We start from the raw sequence: 19,403 nt of genomic DNA on the forward strand, positions 1-19,403 counted from the left end.
AACCTGTGTGTTTCACCTTGTGTGTCTCCAATAAGGCCAAACATTCAAAGGTATGTAAACTTTTGATCAGGGCCATTTGGGTGATTTCTGTTATCACGATTTAAAAAGGAAAAAAACAACTATGTGATAATAAATAGCTTCGTATGATCACTATCCTTCAAAAAAATATTTTTTTTGCATGGTTAGTCATTTTTAAAATCAATGCCAACATTTCACAATTTCTGCCAGGGTATGCAAACATTTGAGCACAACTGTATCTGAAAATGGTGTTTTAATGTTAGATTCTGATCATCATTTCTGCAGTTGATATTATTTTATTTATACATCAACAACATTTTTTGCAGAAGCGTGCAAAATGATACACCATAGCTTATAACATTGAGAACCCCATAAAATAACAGTACACTCTTTTATCGAAAAAAATAATGTTGCAATAAAAATCACCTACCAGAACTTTTCACTACTCTGCAACAGCAAAATAAACAAATAAAATAAAATAAAAAGGTCTATTTTCATGATAAAATGTTTAAGAAATCATATAACAGACATCAATAAATCTCTAATATATGTATTTGTGACAAGATAATATGAAAACCACTTTCCTTATGCAATCTATGACATCAATAGTATGGTGTTAACTAATGTCCTTGCAGATGAAAGTGATTTTATTTTGACTAGGTATGCCATTGTAATACAGTAGATTTCAAATAATTAGATTGGCTGAGTACATGATATCAACAATTTTAGATTATGACACATTTACATTTTATATCTTATGTAATTGTCACTATGGCATTGCAGCTAAATATCTTGTATTTCCATATTTATGAATGCTGTATAAAAACAAGTTTCTGATAAACTAGATCAAGTATTAGTTATCAGTTTTAAAACAGTCTGGAGAACTTAAAGATTCCATACAAATATAAGAGGGATAATTATTTAAAAAAATAAAAATATTTAAGATATACATTTATTATACGTTTGTCATTTTACAGAAAAAAATGTTTTAGGCAATTCAGGATTATTTCACATAGCGTTTCAATTCAGACAAATTTCATCCCTGCAATATATTTGAGAAAATCAACTTAAACAATCCACACATTTGCAAAAATTGCACAATTGGTGTACTGTAAAATATAGATTTTTTTTATATATTTTTCAGTACACTGATCGGAACATTTTGTGCCACTTAATTTACAGATCAAGTGTGAAGAAAAAACAATAGAGCAGTAACAAACAATCTATATTTAAATATTGTATATTTATTAAAAATATAATATATAAATATGTATATATTGGGTTTTTTTTCTGCTCCTCCTCTTTTTCCCTCTATTAGTCACTTTGATTTGTGAATAAAATCAGCATTTATTGGCTGTTCTCTAACCAATCAATCATCTTTTTTCCCATCAATCAATATTTTTTTTTTTGCGCGCCCATGCCAAAACTCAGAATCAAGAATCAAAGATAATGGTTTTGTTCATCATTCATTTTGTTTGTTTTTTTATCTGTCTACACAGCATTTCAGAGATCAGGATTTCAGATGAACCGATCAGCCAAAAATTCATGAGAAACAAAATGTACACAATTAATACAGCACCAAGAGTATATGATAGAAACGTAGAAACATAGAATGTGATGGCAGATAAGAACCATTTGGCCCATCTAGTCTGCCCTTTAAATTGCATTAAGCTTAGAAGATTAAGCTTAGACCAACGGTAAGAGAAAATGCAGTTGAACAAAAAGACAATGACAGCTTAAGGATGTGTAGTTATTTAATTCCTTTTAAGGATAATTACCACTTTTACTTACTATATAGAGAAATTAACCAAAATGTACTTGGGATCCCCTGGCCACCAAGAGGTGGCATTTTTTTCCCTTAGAACCAGAAGACTGGGTATCTCCTTTTTTTTAAATTAGGATTGGGGAATTGCAGATTCTATAACTAGAGTCTATACAGCAATAAGGGGTGAATGAATCACATGGTCTTGTCATGGGTTATTGCAATTTGGGACCTGTATTATATTCCCTTTCTCTACAAAATCTAATCTAAGGTGGGGAAGACCATCCTTTGACTGATGATGTGCCTTCCTCTGAGTATAAAATATAGGGAGGGAAGCTGTCTATTGAACCATATTTGGTTAATGGAGGTCTGTAGGGAATACTAAACATGCCATTTAAACTTTCACAATTCTTATGAGAAAACTAGGCATTTCTGATAATTTTCTTTTCTTTTTTTATGGATCCAAAGTTCTATGGACCTTAAACAATTACACTTATATTTTTAGGGTTTATAAAATAAAGTAATGTGGAAGGACTGACAAAAAAATAATACTGCCAGGATAAAAACTATATAATTCAGTTATATATAATATATAATAAGTATATAATACCAGTAAAAAAATTACAGATAGTGATATGGCTTGCCTGGCATAATAAAGCACACAGTTTAAACCTTCGAAAATGGACTACTGTGAGGGCGCCCACCCGGCGTAAGTGTCAAAAGCATGTCCTTGCATGCTTGGTGTACTCCACCGGGCACAACTTCTGTCTTTCCTCCATGTGAAAGCTCCTTCTTCTGGCATTTTATCCGGACGCTTTTGATCTGACCTCCTCAGGTCAGGTAATAAAGCAAACGTGCATGCCTCATCACATCAGATTAGTGTAATCAACCAATCCCTGCCCACCTAAAGCTATGTATAACTTCAATAGCTGTCACTTTATGCTCTGTTGTGATTTCCATTTTATGGTTATCAGACATTGTGTTAATCTTGTTTATATCATCAGATTTTATGACCTAGGCTTGTTTATTACTATTCTTCTTTCTGTATCTCTTGAACTTTGGCTTGTCTTATTGCACCTTGTCTCATTCTGTGTCCCCTGACCTTGGCTTGCCCTATACTAAGCTATACAGCATTAAGGATGGCCACTCTAATGCCTGGTAATATGCTTTATTATTTAGGTATAGCTTAGTTTAGCTGTTAAATTAAGTACTATGTGTTGGGTCTTATTGACAACTGACAACTAGAAATTGGATGAGACCATACACATGCTTCTTTTAGCATGCCCTGCTTTTGATAGAGAAGCATTTGATTTATTGTTTCTCTTTTAAAAGTAACTGATTGTCAAACTGCGGGACTTGCTGCTCTTGGGCCCAACAATGCGTCTCTATAATAAACATTTGATTGGACCTAGAACAGGGAACTGGTGATGTGACTTCAGAATAGGCATAACAAGCTTTTCAGAAAACTATAAAGTATTAGATACAAGCTATTTTTTTTTACTTTATTTTACAGATTTTTAAACTATACATGTGGGTCCAAGATGAAGAATAATACATTTAAAGTTGAAATAAAGAACATTTTTATTGAGGATTACAGGGTTTAATACACAGGACTTACCTTCACGATACCAACATAGTGCCACTAAGGTGTGTGAACTTCAAATCTTCTCCAATTACATTGCCATGCTCCTCGGAATATAGGACTGTGCATTACTTTAAACATGGAAAATATAAACTGACACCCCTTACAAGAACATATAATATATACTGTGCTTGGGACTAAATTCCAAGAGAACTGGAAACTTTATTGCTGGGATCTGTTTATTCTGCACCATCAGGATGTGGTGAGCATGATCCATCCAAATGATGGAATTGTGGAAGAGAGCTGTAGTTAACCCATTTACAGCTTTGGTCTGGCCATGGATGGTAGCTACTTATATTTATTTATATTTATATTTGGTAGGATTTGTGTTGAATAACTCTGTAGCATTGCCCCTGTACACATATTATGTATGTAGGTTTGTAAAACATGTTTGAAGTTTTGTTAATGCTATTTCATATTTTGATTGAATATTATCGAACAGTTGCTAACTACAAAAAGAACAATTTACTATATAGTCAGTGAATGATGTACATATACAATACAGCTGACCAATATTTACTTGCATATCATGTGGTGTCACTGCAGAAGGAAAAATGCTACAGCTTGTGTAATCATTAATATTTCCAGTACTAATTATATTGCTTCCAATATTCACTCCAAGCATATTTTCTGACTTGCAAAATAATCATATGTTAATTGTATTACAATGAATTTTTCAAGCGAAAAAGCTTTTAAAATGACTTGTTTATGTGCCTCATTTCCAATAGCAAAGGGAGGCTTCGTAAGTGAATTTCAGTCCCACAAGTGTCTTCTTAATGCAGAAAATTACACTTTTCACAGTAAGTTAGTTTTATTAATAATATTTTCTGATCCATGTTAAACCATCAAGCGTTGAATCTCAAATTGCTTAACAAATATACCTTTGCATTCATGTGATGAGAGTTTTAGTTTTAAGAGTAATTAAACAATATGCAAATGGACCATAAATAACATGAAAAATAATAAACTGAAAGTGCATGCATTGTGAATGAATTACTACATAAATTATTATTTATTCTGCATATTTATTCTGATAAACAACAGTGCTCTTTTAACAAAGTTTAAGTATATATTTGTCTCATTCTGCAGAACTGTAACTCTCTCACAATGTTCTCAATAACCGATTACGTTTGCAGTATATGACAGTTTGGGGCATAAGGTGTTCTTAGTTATCAAACATCTCTATATAATCCTGTCTGAAAAAACCTATAAAATGCACAATGGGGACTTAGTGATTTTATATTGATCAAGGGAGCAGTAGAGGCATCCACGGAGAAACTTAAAAAAACTTGGTAATGTTACAAACTAAAGCACATTTCTGTCTCTGTTTGATGACCTTTAAAAAAGCTAAACTGAAATAAAAAAATAAAAAATACAGAGATAATGTTCCTTGAAAATAGCACCCACTTTAGCAACACTTCTAGAGATAAATGTGTTTTTAATGAATGTTGTTGGTTCTTATGCTACTGGAACAAAAGAAATACATAAAAGTTTAGAAATAATTAATATAAGTAACCAACACTCAAAAACTTGTTGTTTTTTTAACTTTTTTTTTTCCATTATAAAAGGACAGCAGAATAAAATTGGATATTAGCATGACCTTTAAAAATGTTGAGTCTCTTTCAATAGTGTAACCGTGGTCATAAAATAAAATATGATCCAATATGTAGAAAAAAAAAACATATATAGGGTCATTTACTAAACCCAATTGTTTCATTTTCAATCCTAATGGCAAAATTGAGGCTATATTTGATTTGGAAAAACTCTCCAACTTCGCTATAGACACAGCCTGGCTAATTCAGTCTCAATTTTGGTGTACAAATTTAATTTGCTAAAATGAGGTGTTTAGTGAATAACATTGTCAGAATGATAATTGAAATAGATGAATCGTTCAAATAGTTTAAGTAACTTTAACCAAAAGGTGTATAATTTAAGTGGGAAAAGTTACATCTTTATAAAAAAAGCATTAATTGCTTATACATATTGCCCTTTTTAACATATATCATTCAGCCAACTATGAAATACAAATTTAAGGAATATAGAATTGTAATGGATTATATAATAGAGAATAGAGATGAGAAGAGTTTTCTAAAATACATGAAGAAAAAGTTTAAGTTACACTAATCATTATTTTACAACAATGATTATCAACTTTGTACTCTATTCACTCTTGGCAATATGTAGCATTTCATCCTCAGCAAAAATTGTAGTTACATCAATCTCTGATTTTCTTAACCCCTTTATAAGATAAGTAAATCGATTTATATCATGAGGTTTCTCATGGGGCTTCATGCATTCTTGAGTTGCCCTCACTGTTTGTACTCCTCTTTGATGGTACTGATGTGACTTTTCTTATTTTCAAATCATAGTATATTTATCTTTATCTATCTAAGCACAAATGTCAGAACAAATTCAAGTAGCTACCCAAATGTTATCTAATAGTTGTTTCCCCCCCCCCCCCCCCCATAAACTAAACTCTGTATTGTTTTTCTTTTTTTACCGTGCATTTGTACCAATGCATAGTTGCCCGGGAATGGTCTGGCATTTGATGCAAATTAATTAAGTTCCATTATCAGGTGAAAGTGACAGTGAACACACATGGAATCCCGGGAAGAAGACCGTGTCTCCTTATTTCTACTACAAACCTCTAATACAAGATGGTTGTGTGAATTTGGTTGTTTTCTTTTGTGTTTATACATTACTTCACTTGTGTTCGTTCAAAATCTATATAGTGTTACTTGCTGAAGATGAGCTATATAACCATGAGGAAGAATTCATTAGCAAAATGCAGCTCTTAATGACTAATACTGAATGATGGGCGCTGATTACCATCATGTGAAATTAATTAGCATACCGCATGTTAGCCAAATCATTAGTACTATTGGCTTTGTATTTTACTAATAATTTATAGACGCGTTACTTTTATTCTGGAAAAAACAACAATATTCTATTAAAAGCTGGTGTCTGTAATTACTGAAGAATGCAGTTATGAAATAAGTGGAACATCAGCATTTTTTATCAAAGAATAAAATAAAAATTAATACATGGTAAATACTCTTAATTAATATAGATGGATGTGATTTCTTACCAGAATAAACAATGTGGGGACATTAGTATCTTGCATTTTGTATTCAATTATGGATAAACAAAGAGCCCATTTATTAAAGAGAATACATATGGAGTAGCTATAAATTAATCAAATAAGCATCTTATTGCTCACTGATATCTAGCCCTGCAATCAATAACAGCTATTGAATATCAGTATAGTTAGCACAAACTCACTAGATATAACTGGTTTCAAAAATCAGATAATTAATATAAAAAAACAAAGAACACCGATTATTTTTGATAAAAGCTCATGAAGTATAAACTCAAAATAATAACACCCATCAGGCACAATTTTTATATAAATCAAGAACATTAGGGATTCTATTGTCGCTTTTTTCAGTAATCATCTTTGTAAATGATTGGCTTCATAGGTAAAGGCTAAAATGCATAATTTGACAGTAGCTCTTATGACCTTTCCATCTTTTTCTAGCAATAGCGTCTTATTTGAACATTTTCATACACTTTCTGGATTGCAGGAAGAAAATATGAACATTTCAAACAATATTTAATTCATATTAATTTGAGCTGAATACCATCTACCTTATTTCTGCAAAAGAGACAGTCCTTTGGCAGTCGATAATGACTGATGACAGTTTTCCATGAACATCTGTGTTTTGTTTCACATCCCATAAATGTGAGCTTGCTCTCATACCAAATAAATTCACACCTTCCGTCACTTTTGCCCTGCAGACAGAAAGAAACAAATTCAATTGTGTACAAGAACAGCATTCCTGGAATTGAATTATTGTTTTAATCTGTGTATATAATAAATAATCTCTCTCCTTCTGGAAAAGAAAAAAAAAAAATTCTAAACAGAATACTGAAGAACAAACATAATTGAACATAAGTGATCAATTATTAGACATCATAGGATGTGTTTTTCGTTTACCATTAGAAGTTATTTTCAACATTTTGATCATATCAACACAGGAGTACATAAAACGTATGGAGGAATACATACAAAATCTCTTTATACATGATAATATAGGCCTCAAAATTTCCACTCAATCTCAAGCCTCTGGTGAGTGATAATTCAACTCTGGTGAGTGTGTCATGGTCCCTACAGTCTTGATTGGGTGGCATGGCTTGCTAAGAGCTCATTTGGGCCTTGTGCTTAACATTATGATAGACCTAATTACTCTTATTGACAGAACACACTAAAATAGTCATATGTCCCCAGTATCATATATTTGGTGGAGTTGGGGCTGGAGAAAACTCACAGGATGAATTTATAAAATTAAAAACACCCTATACTAATCTATTGCTTTCATCTCTCTCCCAAACTAATCTCCCCCCAAATTGGAGTCCTATGAAGCAGGATATCAGAGGGAATGGTGAAAGTAGGTTGGCCAATCAATGGCACTGTCCAAAAGGATGGACCTGCCCAGAGAGTTCAGCTTGGTGTGAATGCATGCCAAGCTGCCTGCCAATCATGCAGGCATGCCAACTAAGAGTGAACTACGTAGACAACATTATTTCAGCACCCTAAGCTTCAATTAATATGCTTCCTCTAGTCTTTCCAGCACTCACTTGTCAATTCATCTCCTTCCAATCTTACTATCATGCAGAAGCTCTTGATATACAGTCCAGGACAGAGAAAAGGTGGATGTAGTGAGTTTACAATTATGGGGACATTGTTAAAGAGACCGAAGGTACACAGAGCGTTTGCACAGTGTACACATTTAGCTTTACGTTAACTGATTTATAGTCAGCCAGTCCACACAAGTTTTGCCACTCTACATGCCTCCTTCCCTTACTTAATCCCTTCTGCACAAAGCAAAAGCATGTGAAAGTAGTAAAAAACTAAAACTTTTTTTTTATTTTATAATTTTTAATCAATGGGCTTATTTCATGGGCATTCAGCTCCATTAGCCCCTATGTTAATTCAGCCCTGAGTGGTGGGTAACTTTTAAGTATTATAGGACTTGACATTTTAAGCCCTGATAACAATATTTATAGTGATATTTTAAAATGTAAAGGTCAAAAATGCTGTGTGAAAGCCAATGAGGAATCATGCGTAAAGTACCGTATATACTCGAGTATAAGCCGACCCGAATATAAGCCGAGGCCCCTAATTTTACCCCAAAAAACTGGGAAAACTTATTGACTCGAGTATAAGACTAGGTTGGGAAATGCAGCAGCTACTGGTAAATTTCTAAATAAAATTTGATCCTAAAATAATTATATTAATTGAATATTTATTTACAGTGTGTGTATATAATGAATGCAGTGTGTGTATGAGAATGCAGTGTGTGTGTGTATGAGAATGCAGTGTGTGTGTGTATGAATGCAGTGTGTGTATGAATGCAGTGTGTGTGTGTATGAGTGCAGTGTGTGTGTGTATGAGTGCAGTGTGTGTATGAGTGCAGTGTGTATGAATGCAGTGTGTGTGTATGAATGCAGTGTGTTTGTGTGTGTGATGCAGAGTGTGATGCAGAGCCTTGCTGGGGGGTTATTTTTTAATTATTATTTTAATATTTTTTTGTTTCATTAATATTTTTTTATTATTTTTATTTTATTATTTTTTTATTTTATTATTTTTTTTTATTATTTTATTATTATTATTTATATATATATAAATTTTTTCGTCCCCCCTCCCTGCTTCCTAGCTGGCCAGGGAGGGGGGCTCTCACTCCCTGGTGGTACAGTGGCATTGGTACTTCAGTAGGGGGAAGAGGGGGCTGGCAGGGAGCACTTACCTCTCCTGCAGCTCCTGTCAGCTCCCTTCTCCTCCGCGCCGGTCCGGTCAGTTCCCCTGTCAGCTCACACTGTAAGTCTCGTGAGAGCCACACTATGACCCCGTGGCTCTCGCGAGACTTACACTGGGAGCTGACAAAGGTGCTGAACGGACCGGCGCGGAGGAGAAGGGAGCTGACAGGAGCTGCAGGAGAGGTAAGTGCTCGCTGCCAGCCCCCTGTCTGTATTATGGCAATGTAAATTGCCATAATACAAACAGTGACTCGAGTATAAGACGAGTTGGGGTTTTTCAGCACAAAAAAATGTGCTGAAAAACTCATCTTACACTCGAGTATATACGGTATACATAAAAATCCAAGTTTTAGGTTTGAAGTGGAGATAATGTGTTTTCTTACACTGGGTGAAAAATTTAAATACGCATATTTCCTACTCCTGGCATCACTATGCCTTTACAACGTGTGATCATATGCCCAGTAATGGGCAACCTGCCACAGGCTAATTCGGCACCTCGTTTGGACATTTCATTGAAAACATTTTAGATTTTAGATTAAGAATATAATGTCTTGTTTTAGGTTCTAGGTAGTACATTAATAGGCATCTAGTATACCGATATAACTATTTTACAGTAATGTAACAGTAATATTTCCTCAATCTGATTATTGCAATTCAACAAACAGGTATTACCTTTGATGTGGGATATTTAAATATACATTTCTGCACAGTCTATGGTTTTGCTTACAAACATATTTATGTGTCATGTCTAATCATATTTTGAGATTTCCCTAAATATGATTGCATGGTTTAACACTACAGTTCCTGTCTGCTGATATTTGTTCCTGTGGCTTTCTGGGACGCCATGGGGCCTGTAATGGGGGGGTGGTACGGTGGTACTCACAATGTCTTGATAACATCCATTTCCTTATGTCTTATCAAATCCGATTATTTTACAGGTTATCAATTCGGAGCATCATTTGCTTTTCAGACCTCGCACCCATTTGTCAGTTATGGTTCTTTTCATAAGTTATAAACCACTCCTTCCCCTCTCTGCCTCCTTTAGTGGATACTGATGATTTCAGTTACAGGTTACAACCTTACCATACAGAACTACATGAACTCTTATACGAATTCAGGTAAGTTTTTAGCCAGGATGGCTCTCCCGCAATATAGACCATTTTAGTAGGTTTTGCTGGCTTATAGGGATCGAGGTGACCAATAGATGTTAAGTTTCTGGCATCTTTACTTTAGAGTTAGTGGCCAACACCCATCCTCCATGCATGAGGTATTACGTCCCCCCCGGGCAAAAACATAGTTAGCCGCCTCGCACAGTGGCATAGAGAGGGCCTCACTTGTCACACCCAAGCTATCTCATGATTTAAATGTCACTGAGAGGCCAACACCACAACGTTCGGTGGCCATGAATCCCCTCTCCCCAAAGCATAGATGGAGCCTCTCAAGCCACTTGGCAACTAGCAGGGCCGCACCTGTCACCTACCTTGTGAATTGCTTCGCCACTTGGCACTAGCTAGCCAGCCAGTTAAACGATCCTGATCCAAACTAATTATTAATATATTGCAGTCTGTCTCAGAACCCTGTAAGAAGGTGATGACATGTAAATTCCCAGTTCACAAGTCTGGTCCACTACACCTACACAAAAAGGTGACACCTTTCAGGTTCCATCAGGTCATGGACCATTCCTCGTATTACGGCTGAGCTACGCAGATGCAATGATCCTTTCACAGCAACGGCTGGGAAAGCAGAACTGTTCAGACTCATGCGTACCAATACAGACAATGCTGATGCTGGAGTAGGCACGAGTTGCTCGAGCAACACTAACCTCCATGCAACATTTAATCGTTTTTTACTAACTGTATGTTTGTTCTTTCAGGGCGAATTTCACTACTATCATATTCAGCATTTCCTTAATACGTAGCTCCACAGTGATGCCTTCTTCAGCTTCCGATATAGGGCCCCTTACTGGAACACATCGACTTCTATTATATGTCTTAGCCTCCATCATGGCCGAGTGTCGCTATTGACTGGATCAATCATGTCAAGCCCAGCTTGGGCCTACACATATGGTTCACAAATATAAACTAACTTGTATATACATTCACTGTACTTACATTAACTACAACCCTTATGGGACTCATAAGCTAACAAAGGTTTACTTTGGTTTAGTTATACTAATTACGGGTTGTTGGTTGGCTTCTCATACACTTGTTAGCTTGAATTGTCCACCATCATGGTCCTTGTAGATACATTTCATTGTATATTCTTGTTGATATTGATACCAGTTACCTATGCTAATTTTTTTAGTTTTCTTCAGTATTGATACTTTTCCGGTTCTCAACCCTGTCTACTCTATTACTTCCCCTATGTAAGTTTGTTTGTCAACTTGGCCCTCGCTATATTAATCACTTATCTACGTTCATCACTACGTTCACTTGTCTCTGGGATATCCAAATATTTTCAGGCAACAAGGGCTTATACATGTGACAGGTTCACGATTCACTTACTTTCCAGAGTTTCTGCATTATTAGAATTTTTGGTCACTTGGGTTTACCCCTCAATTGTTTGCAAGGTATATATTGGTTGTCACTTACATGTTTACAACTATTTCCTTAGCCCTCGTAGGGCTCACATGTCTGGAAGATTCCGCTATTTCAATGTACACGGTATTACTCCTCCAGGTTCTAAGGTATTTCCAGTTATGCCCTTAGTTGTCCTTGCTGTTGCTGTCACTGTCACCAAGTCTTTCCATTACTATTCACGTCACAGGTAAGTTGTCCTTCATTACATAATGTTGGTTATTATGTCTCTGGTTGTGTTCACTACTTTTTTTGCCATCTTCAATTTAGGCTTTCTCACTATACCATCAAGTTATGCCTGACTCACATCCAACATCACATGGTTCTCTACTTTCCTGCAAAGACTACTTTCAAAGACTACTTTCCTATCCAATCAGACTATACTTAAGAGTCCAAAAATGTGTCTAATTTGCTAGATTCAGACCCTTTTAAACCCCTCACTAACTCTGAAACTGCTATTTACCTGGTCTTTTACTGCTTCCTGAGGCCATGAGAATTCACCATCAGTGGCCAACACAACGCACAAGGTTGCCTTCGAAGCTCCTACCTAATTAAACATCAAGATCATACTGACTCTACCATGACCAAAACGAGTCAACTGGGTTAACCCATCCACATTCCATACTATTCCACAAATAATATATGGTGCCGGTGAAGGTTTTCGATTCCTACCTCCACACCGTACCGAATATCACATCTCTTACGCTATGTTCATGTTATGTGTACGGTTATTGTTAACAAGGCTCGGTATCAACCCGAGTCTTTATTCAGGACACTTGTTTAGGATAGGGGCCGCATCTAGCCAGCACGTTCCAGTCCATATCAGTAAAACTCTAGGTTGCTTGAAGTCATCAGTATATACAGCATACATACCCCAACCAGTACAGGAACTACGAAGGGCATTCGTTAAAATGTCCTCTTAATGTACTTACATTGTATTATATTCTTTACTCATTAAATGTATTGTGAGCCCGACATGTATTCCTTTTTGCCCACTTTATTTACTGGCCTACAGCATACGTCGGTTTCGGCACACCTCAACTGACTTTTTCCTATCACAGGTTTGCTAACAACAATCTTACTTCATATCATAATCAATGTTGCCCTGAACACAAATTCAAAGGCTTGTCCTGAAGTTGTGGCAGGGGCTTATGGACCTTTAAAAGGGACTCCCCTCTTCCCTACCCTACCGTGATGGGTCTGAGGAGCTGCTGCCCCACCCTCCACTCCCTTTATTCACCATACTCTTCTAGTGTAGGCCCACTTTATTTACTGGCCTACAGCATACGTCGGTTTTGGCACACCTCAACTGACTTTTTCCTATCACAGGTTTGCTAACAACAATCTTACTTCATATCATAATCAATGTTGCCCCGAACACAAATATAACATATTGATTAATATTGTTTTAAAATTGTTGGTGACAATAGGACATTGAGGTAAGGAACATTTGATATGGAGCACACAAATCAGGATTTCTAAGACGAAATAGAAAAACAGTCAGATGTATGATTAACACATTTTGCACTGTGACCAAATTCATGTGAAACTAAAAACACAATAAAAATGTGAAGAGAAAAACTAAATTTTAAGTCATCTAACAAACAAGTGTCATTAGGGAATCCAAAATTAAAAATAAGCTGCCGTAAATAATGTATTTAAAAAGTGAGAAGGTCAAAACTGAAAAAAAAATTGCTGTGTCAGTGTTAAAAAATAATCCACAACCCATTCCTTGTTCAAGCCTAAGGTATTCTTAGAGAAAGTGAAGATGCAGAACACCTGTCAACAAAGGGCACTGATGGGTCACCTCACCAACAATGAACTTCACCTGTTAAATTGCTTGGAACACTTAAGTCCTTAGAATCTATTGTGTTTTTCGTAAAATATTAACCTATTAGAGATTTTTGAGTTCTACACTGTGTTTAAGAAAATGTGTTTCAGAATGCAGCTTTTCATTATATAAACTTGATTGATTAAAGGGACACCAAAGACCCTTTTACAACTTTATCTTTTTAAGTTGTTATAGTGCCTGCAGCATTGCTTTCCCTGTACTACCCCCAACACCTAATAATAATCTTATTAGAAGGCTTGGAAGCACAGCTTCAAGCCATGCCTTCAAGCACTCTGGTTATGAAAGCTGGGAGTCTTACTTCCCGACTCTCATATTATAATTATTATTATTAATATTACTACTATTATTATTATTATTGCCATTTATATAGCACCAACAGAATCTGTAATGCTTTACATTATTACAGGAGTGGGGATTTAACTATAAATAGGACACTTACAAGAAAACTTACAGGAACGACAGGTTGAAGAGGACCATGCTCAAACGAGCTTACAGTCTACACATGCAAATGCAGTGCCATCATGATCAGCCATAGAGAATCATTGAATATAATGATTCTCTATGGAAGAATCGTAGGCACATCATGGCGAGCACTGCGCAAGTGCCTACGAGAAGCATTGTATTGGCCTATCATCCTGGAGCAACCATAAGTGGAGGAAGCGGCAGTGCTGAAGGTGATCCAGCATGGAAAAAAAGGTGAGTCATTTGTTTATTTTTAATTAATTATTAAATGCTTAATTTATAAGGGGCATTTGGGTGATTGCTTTAGGAATACAGATATGTATTTCCAATGCTACAGTGTTCCTTTAACATAATTATCTTAAAGGTTTTACCAACATATAAATGATCTTGGAAGACATGATATGCTGATAGCGTACTACAAGAGAATTATGCTGTCTACATAAAATTGTAAAGATGTAATTTTAAAAAAATATTCATTAGTTAAATTCATTATATGAATTTAAAACTACTTAGTTTTTAAGTTCACATATTTTTTAAGACATTTCTGCAATGTACCATTTGTGGTGCACTTAGATTTTATTAGGTTTTATTAATAATGAAAAGAGCAATAACCGTTTTAATCGTTTGATGATACCACAAATTTGATCATGTCGTTGATTAAAAAAAGAAAAAAAAAAGTTGAGAAAATTATAGTTTGATTCATGTTATTCTTCTCCTATTGACAGGAATAACCTTTATTAACCCCTTGAGGACGCTAGACGGTTCAGGACCGTCATCTGCATTTTTCCCTTGCCGACCGACGACGGTCCTGAACCGTCCTAAATTTAAAATGTACTTACCCGATCGCCGTCGTTCCCCCGGCGGCGATCGGCGGTGCTCCCGGTGTGGGGAGACTGCCTGCAGCCCAGACAGTCTCCCCATGGCGGTTTAGGACCCCTGTGGCCATGTGATCACCCAACAGGGCGACCACATGGTCACAATAGGTGTCCTAGTCTCTGCCTGCAGGGGGACTGTCTGTGCTGACAGGCAGTCTCCCTGCAACTGTAAAATAAAAAAAAAAATTGAAGTGAAAGTTAATAAAAAAAAAATATTATTATATATGTGTATATATATGATATATAGACATATATTATACCTATATAATATATGTCTATATATCATATATATAATGTCATGCTAAGTGTATTTTTATATTAATATGTACATATATTAATATAAAAATACACTTATAATTAATTTACACACGTATATATATAATATATATAATAACTATATATATTGTATATATATATTATTATGAAATATGAATAATAAATAATTGAAATTAAATTAAAAAAATTAAAAATAATAATAAAAATTAAAAAATATATATATATCTATACGAAATTTTATTCTAACTGTATTTTGATATTAATATATATATATATATTTATATCAAAATACACTTAGAATGAAATTGTATATATATATATATCTATGTATATATAAATAAATAAAAAGAATGCAAACTATGCATATGTCCATATACAAAATTACATAAATAATTATATAAATATACACGTAGACTTCAAATATATAAATATGCATATATATTTAAATTCTACGTGCGTATTTATGTAATATTTTTACATAATTAAGTTATTTTATTGATTGCAATTTAAGGGACCTGCCTGCCAACCCAGGCCGAAAGTCCAGAGAATTTAATTTGCTGACTGTATTTTACCCTGTAACGTTCTACGACACCCTAAAACCTGTACATGGGGGGTACTGCTTTACTCGGGAGACTTCGCTGAACACAAATATTAGTGATTCAAAACAGTAAAACATATCACAGCGATGATATTGTCAGTGAAAGTGACTTTTTTTGCATTTTTCACACACAAACAGCACTTTTACTGATGATATAATTGTTGTGATACATTTTCCAGTTTTGAAACACTAATATTTGTGTTCAGCAAAGTCTCCTGAGTAGAACAGGACCCCCCATGTACAGTTTTTATAGCGTTTTTGAAAGTTACAGGGTCAAATATATGGGTCAAATATTTTTACATTGAAAATGGCCAGGTTGGTTACGTTGCCTTTGAGAGCGTATGGTAGCCCAGGAATGAGAATTACCCCCATGATGGCATACCATTTGCAAAAGAAGACACCCAATTTGCAATACCTTGGGTTATGTCCAGTCTTTTTTAGTAACCACTTAGTCACAAACACTGGCCAAAATTAGCGTTCAATTTAGTTTTTTACTTTTTTCACACAAACAAATATGAACGCTAACTTTGGCCAGTGTTTGCGACTAGGTGGCTACTAAAAACGTCTGGACATACCCCATATTGAATACCCTGGGTTGTCTACTTTTAAAAAAATATGTACATGTGGGGTGTTATTTAGCAATTTATGACAGATAATAGTGTTACAATGTCACTATTGATACATTTTAAAAATGTATGTTTTGAAACCGCAATATCCTACTTGTACTTATAGCCCTATAACATGCAAAAAAATAGCAAAAAGCATGTAAACACTGGGTATTTTTTAACTCAGGACAACATTTTGAATCTATTTAGCAGTTTTTTTCATTCGCTTTTGTAGATGAGTAAAAGATTTTTCACATAAAATTCAAAAAACTTTTTCATCATATTTTTTCATTTTTTTAAAATTAAATTACATGAGATTATATAAATAATGGTATGTAAAGAAAGCCCCTTTTGTCCTGAAAAAAACAATATATAATTTGTATGGGAACAGTAAATGAGAGAGCGGAAAATTACAGCTTAACACAAACACCACAAAAGTGTCAAAAAGATGCCTGGTCGCAAATGTACAACATCACAAAAAAAGTCAGGTCCTTAAGGGGTTAAAAAGGATTTGGAAAATTATGTTTACTTTCTCCCTTCTTACCTGTAACAAATATGTGTTAGCAAGATCTGAAAAATACAATTAGATGAAAAAAATCCACATCATTATCTTTACCTTTATCTTGGCTCCCTGCCAATCATTGCTATAAGTGCTACTTTCTTACGGTCATTAAAAAAGTAAATAAAACAGATTATGGAACAGCGCACACATAAAAATAATTTTACATTTGATAAGACTACTTAAATCACCTAAATCAGCAAACAAATATGCGGATTCACATGGCCATATTGTGTTAAGCCCACCACTACTTCACAGCACCCCAATATCGGTAGTTGCTACACTGGGCCAAAGATGCATTTTGCCACCCCATTCCCCCCCAAACAAAAGCATATTCAACAGTGTGCCTCTTAATCCCCCCTTTTGTGTTTCTTATCCCCTCTTTTAAATGTCTTACCCCCTTTAGTGTTAGTCTTATCCCCTATTTTTTCTCATTGTGTGTCTTACACCTCGCTTTTGTATCTCTTACAACCCCCCTTGCGTGTCTCTTACCCCCCTCTTTGTTTGACTCTTACATCCTCCCACATTTTGTGTGTCTTACTCCCGCCAGCCCCTTTGTGTGCCTCCTTTTCTCCCAGCCCCCATTGTGTCTTTTACTCTTCCCAGCTCCTTTGTGTGTGTCTCTTTCACATCTGGCACGCTGATAGAGGTGGATTGCTAAATCTTTCAAAACAAATGTAAAGCATACAACGTTGGTTTTAGGTGATTTTTAAATGTTTTATTTAGAAGTTTAATTTCCAGAGATTTAATGTGTTTACCTCATGGTATATTATCTCTTGTTATACTATCAACAACCTTTTAAGACTTCTGGACTAAAGTAGTATGACAAGCTCAACCCCGTAAAAGCATTAGTCAAGAGTTTGGCCATGAATTGAAAAGATACGTCAATAGAATGCTTTCAAGAAGAGAAATGGTCAGTTTTGTATTACATGAAACATATGTTTGAATGTACTAAAGTGTTACTGTATGAATGTTTTCAGGGGAAAGAAGGTATTTACTTTCCTTTTACTTTAGACCATACTGAAGATTGATTTCAAAATTATGAACATGCGGAGAAAAACATTTATATTAATCAGAAAGCCACAAATGTTGTTGAACTAAACCCTGTTTGGCAGTAAAAAAAAAAACATCTTTTTGAATAATGTTCCATCAAGCGCCTCTAAAAATTTTAAGCGTGATCTAATCTTATTGGAAAGCTTCTTAATTATTTCCTATGGTTGTATTTTAGGAAGGTGATTTTTTTTTTAATCCATTAATATGATGTGATTTAGAATATTCTATTATTTACAGCAATGTCATTTTCTATAACTTGAAATTATTTTCTTAAGCAGAATAAAAGCATCAGAACAATATATTTCTAAAGATAGCAACACATGCTTTGGAATATGCTGAAGCTATACCACGTGGGCAAGGTGTAATGATTGGAATAGTGTGCATAGCAAGTCATGCCTGTGTAGTGGATAAGGTTTCCTTATAATCAAACAGACAAGGAAAGGACCTACAGGGCAATACAGCATAATAAAATCTAAAAGATAAATATTTAGCACTAATCATATAATTTAACATTTATCTTAAAGATTTCATTTTCCCATACAGTCTTGCAGAAATTTGACTTATTAAAATTATTTCACCACAAATTGAAACCAACGAACAACTTCTCTAGTTCTCTTTAGCCACGCCTGTCACCCTCTAGTTCAACACTTTACCCATCTGCCACAAAACAAATCTGTATAATTCAGTATTTATAATTTCTCTGAGTGGCTACTAAAATTACTAAAATACTACATTAAAATAATTGCACAGAGGAAAAAACACAAAAATCACTATTTATATCCTTAGATGCAAAACCTCATAAGGCATTCCCTCAAATGCCTCCAAAAACCATATATATATTTAACAAGATAAGGATGCACACTACTGTACCAGCAAGAACAATTTGCTTTTTAAATATTTTATTAGATTAAAAAAAGAAATAATAACAAACATATAATACATAAAGCGACCAAAAAAAGGCATAAGTACAAATATAATTACCACCAGTAATCAAGCCTAATAGGACAGAACACGAGTCACCAATCCTCGAAACGTTTTGGCAACACTTCTGCTGCCTTTATCAAGGGTGTGATACCCTTAATAAAGGCAGCAGAAGTGTTGCCGAAACATTAATGATTCAGTATTCTAAGACATTTTTGACAATGCTATATTTCCAACGTTGTGGGAATAGTTTGAGGAAGGCCCTTGACTATTCCAGCATGACTGTGCCCCTGTGCATAAAGCAAGGTCCAAAAATACATGATTGGGTTATTTTGGTGTGCAAGAACTTGACTGGCTCACACAATGCTCAATCCCATGGGATGAACT

At 34.8% G+C, this 19,403-nt stretch overlaps 1 protein-coding gene across 1 annotated transcript in view; it reads right to left on the bottom strand.

The window, feature by feature from the left end:
* TMEM132D (transmembrane protein 132D) overlaps window positions 1-19,403 on the bottom strand; it is a 1,105,315-nt gene that overhangs the window by 565,198 nt on the left and 520,714 nt on the right. The window contains exon 3 of the mRNA XM_063454342.1: window positions 7,071-7,214. Within this exon, the coding sequence (XP_063310412.1) occupies window positions 7,071-7,214 (144 nt within the window). The remainder of the gene's footprint in view (window positions 1-7,070; window positions 7,215-19,403) is intronic.

The sequence above is a fragment of the Pelobates fuscus genome, chromosome 5, assembly GCF_036172605.1.
Source record: "Pelobates fuscus isolate aPelFus1 chromosome 5, aPelFus1.pri, whole genome shotgun sequence".
Classification (NCBI taxonomy): domain Eukaryota; kingdom Metazoa; phylum Chordata; class Amphibia; order Anura; family Pelobatidae; genus Pelobates; species Pelobates fuscus.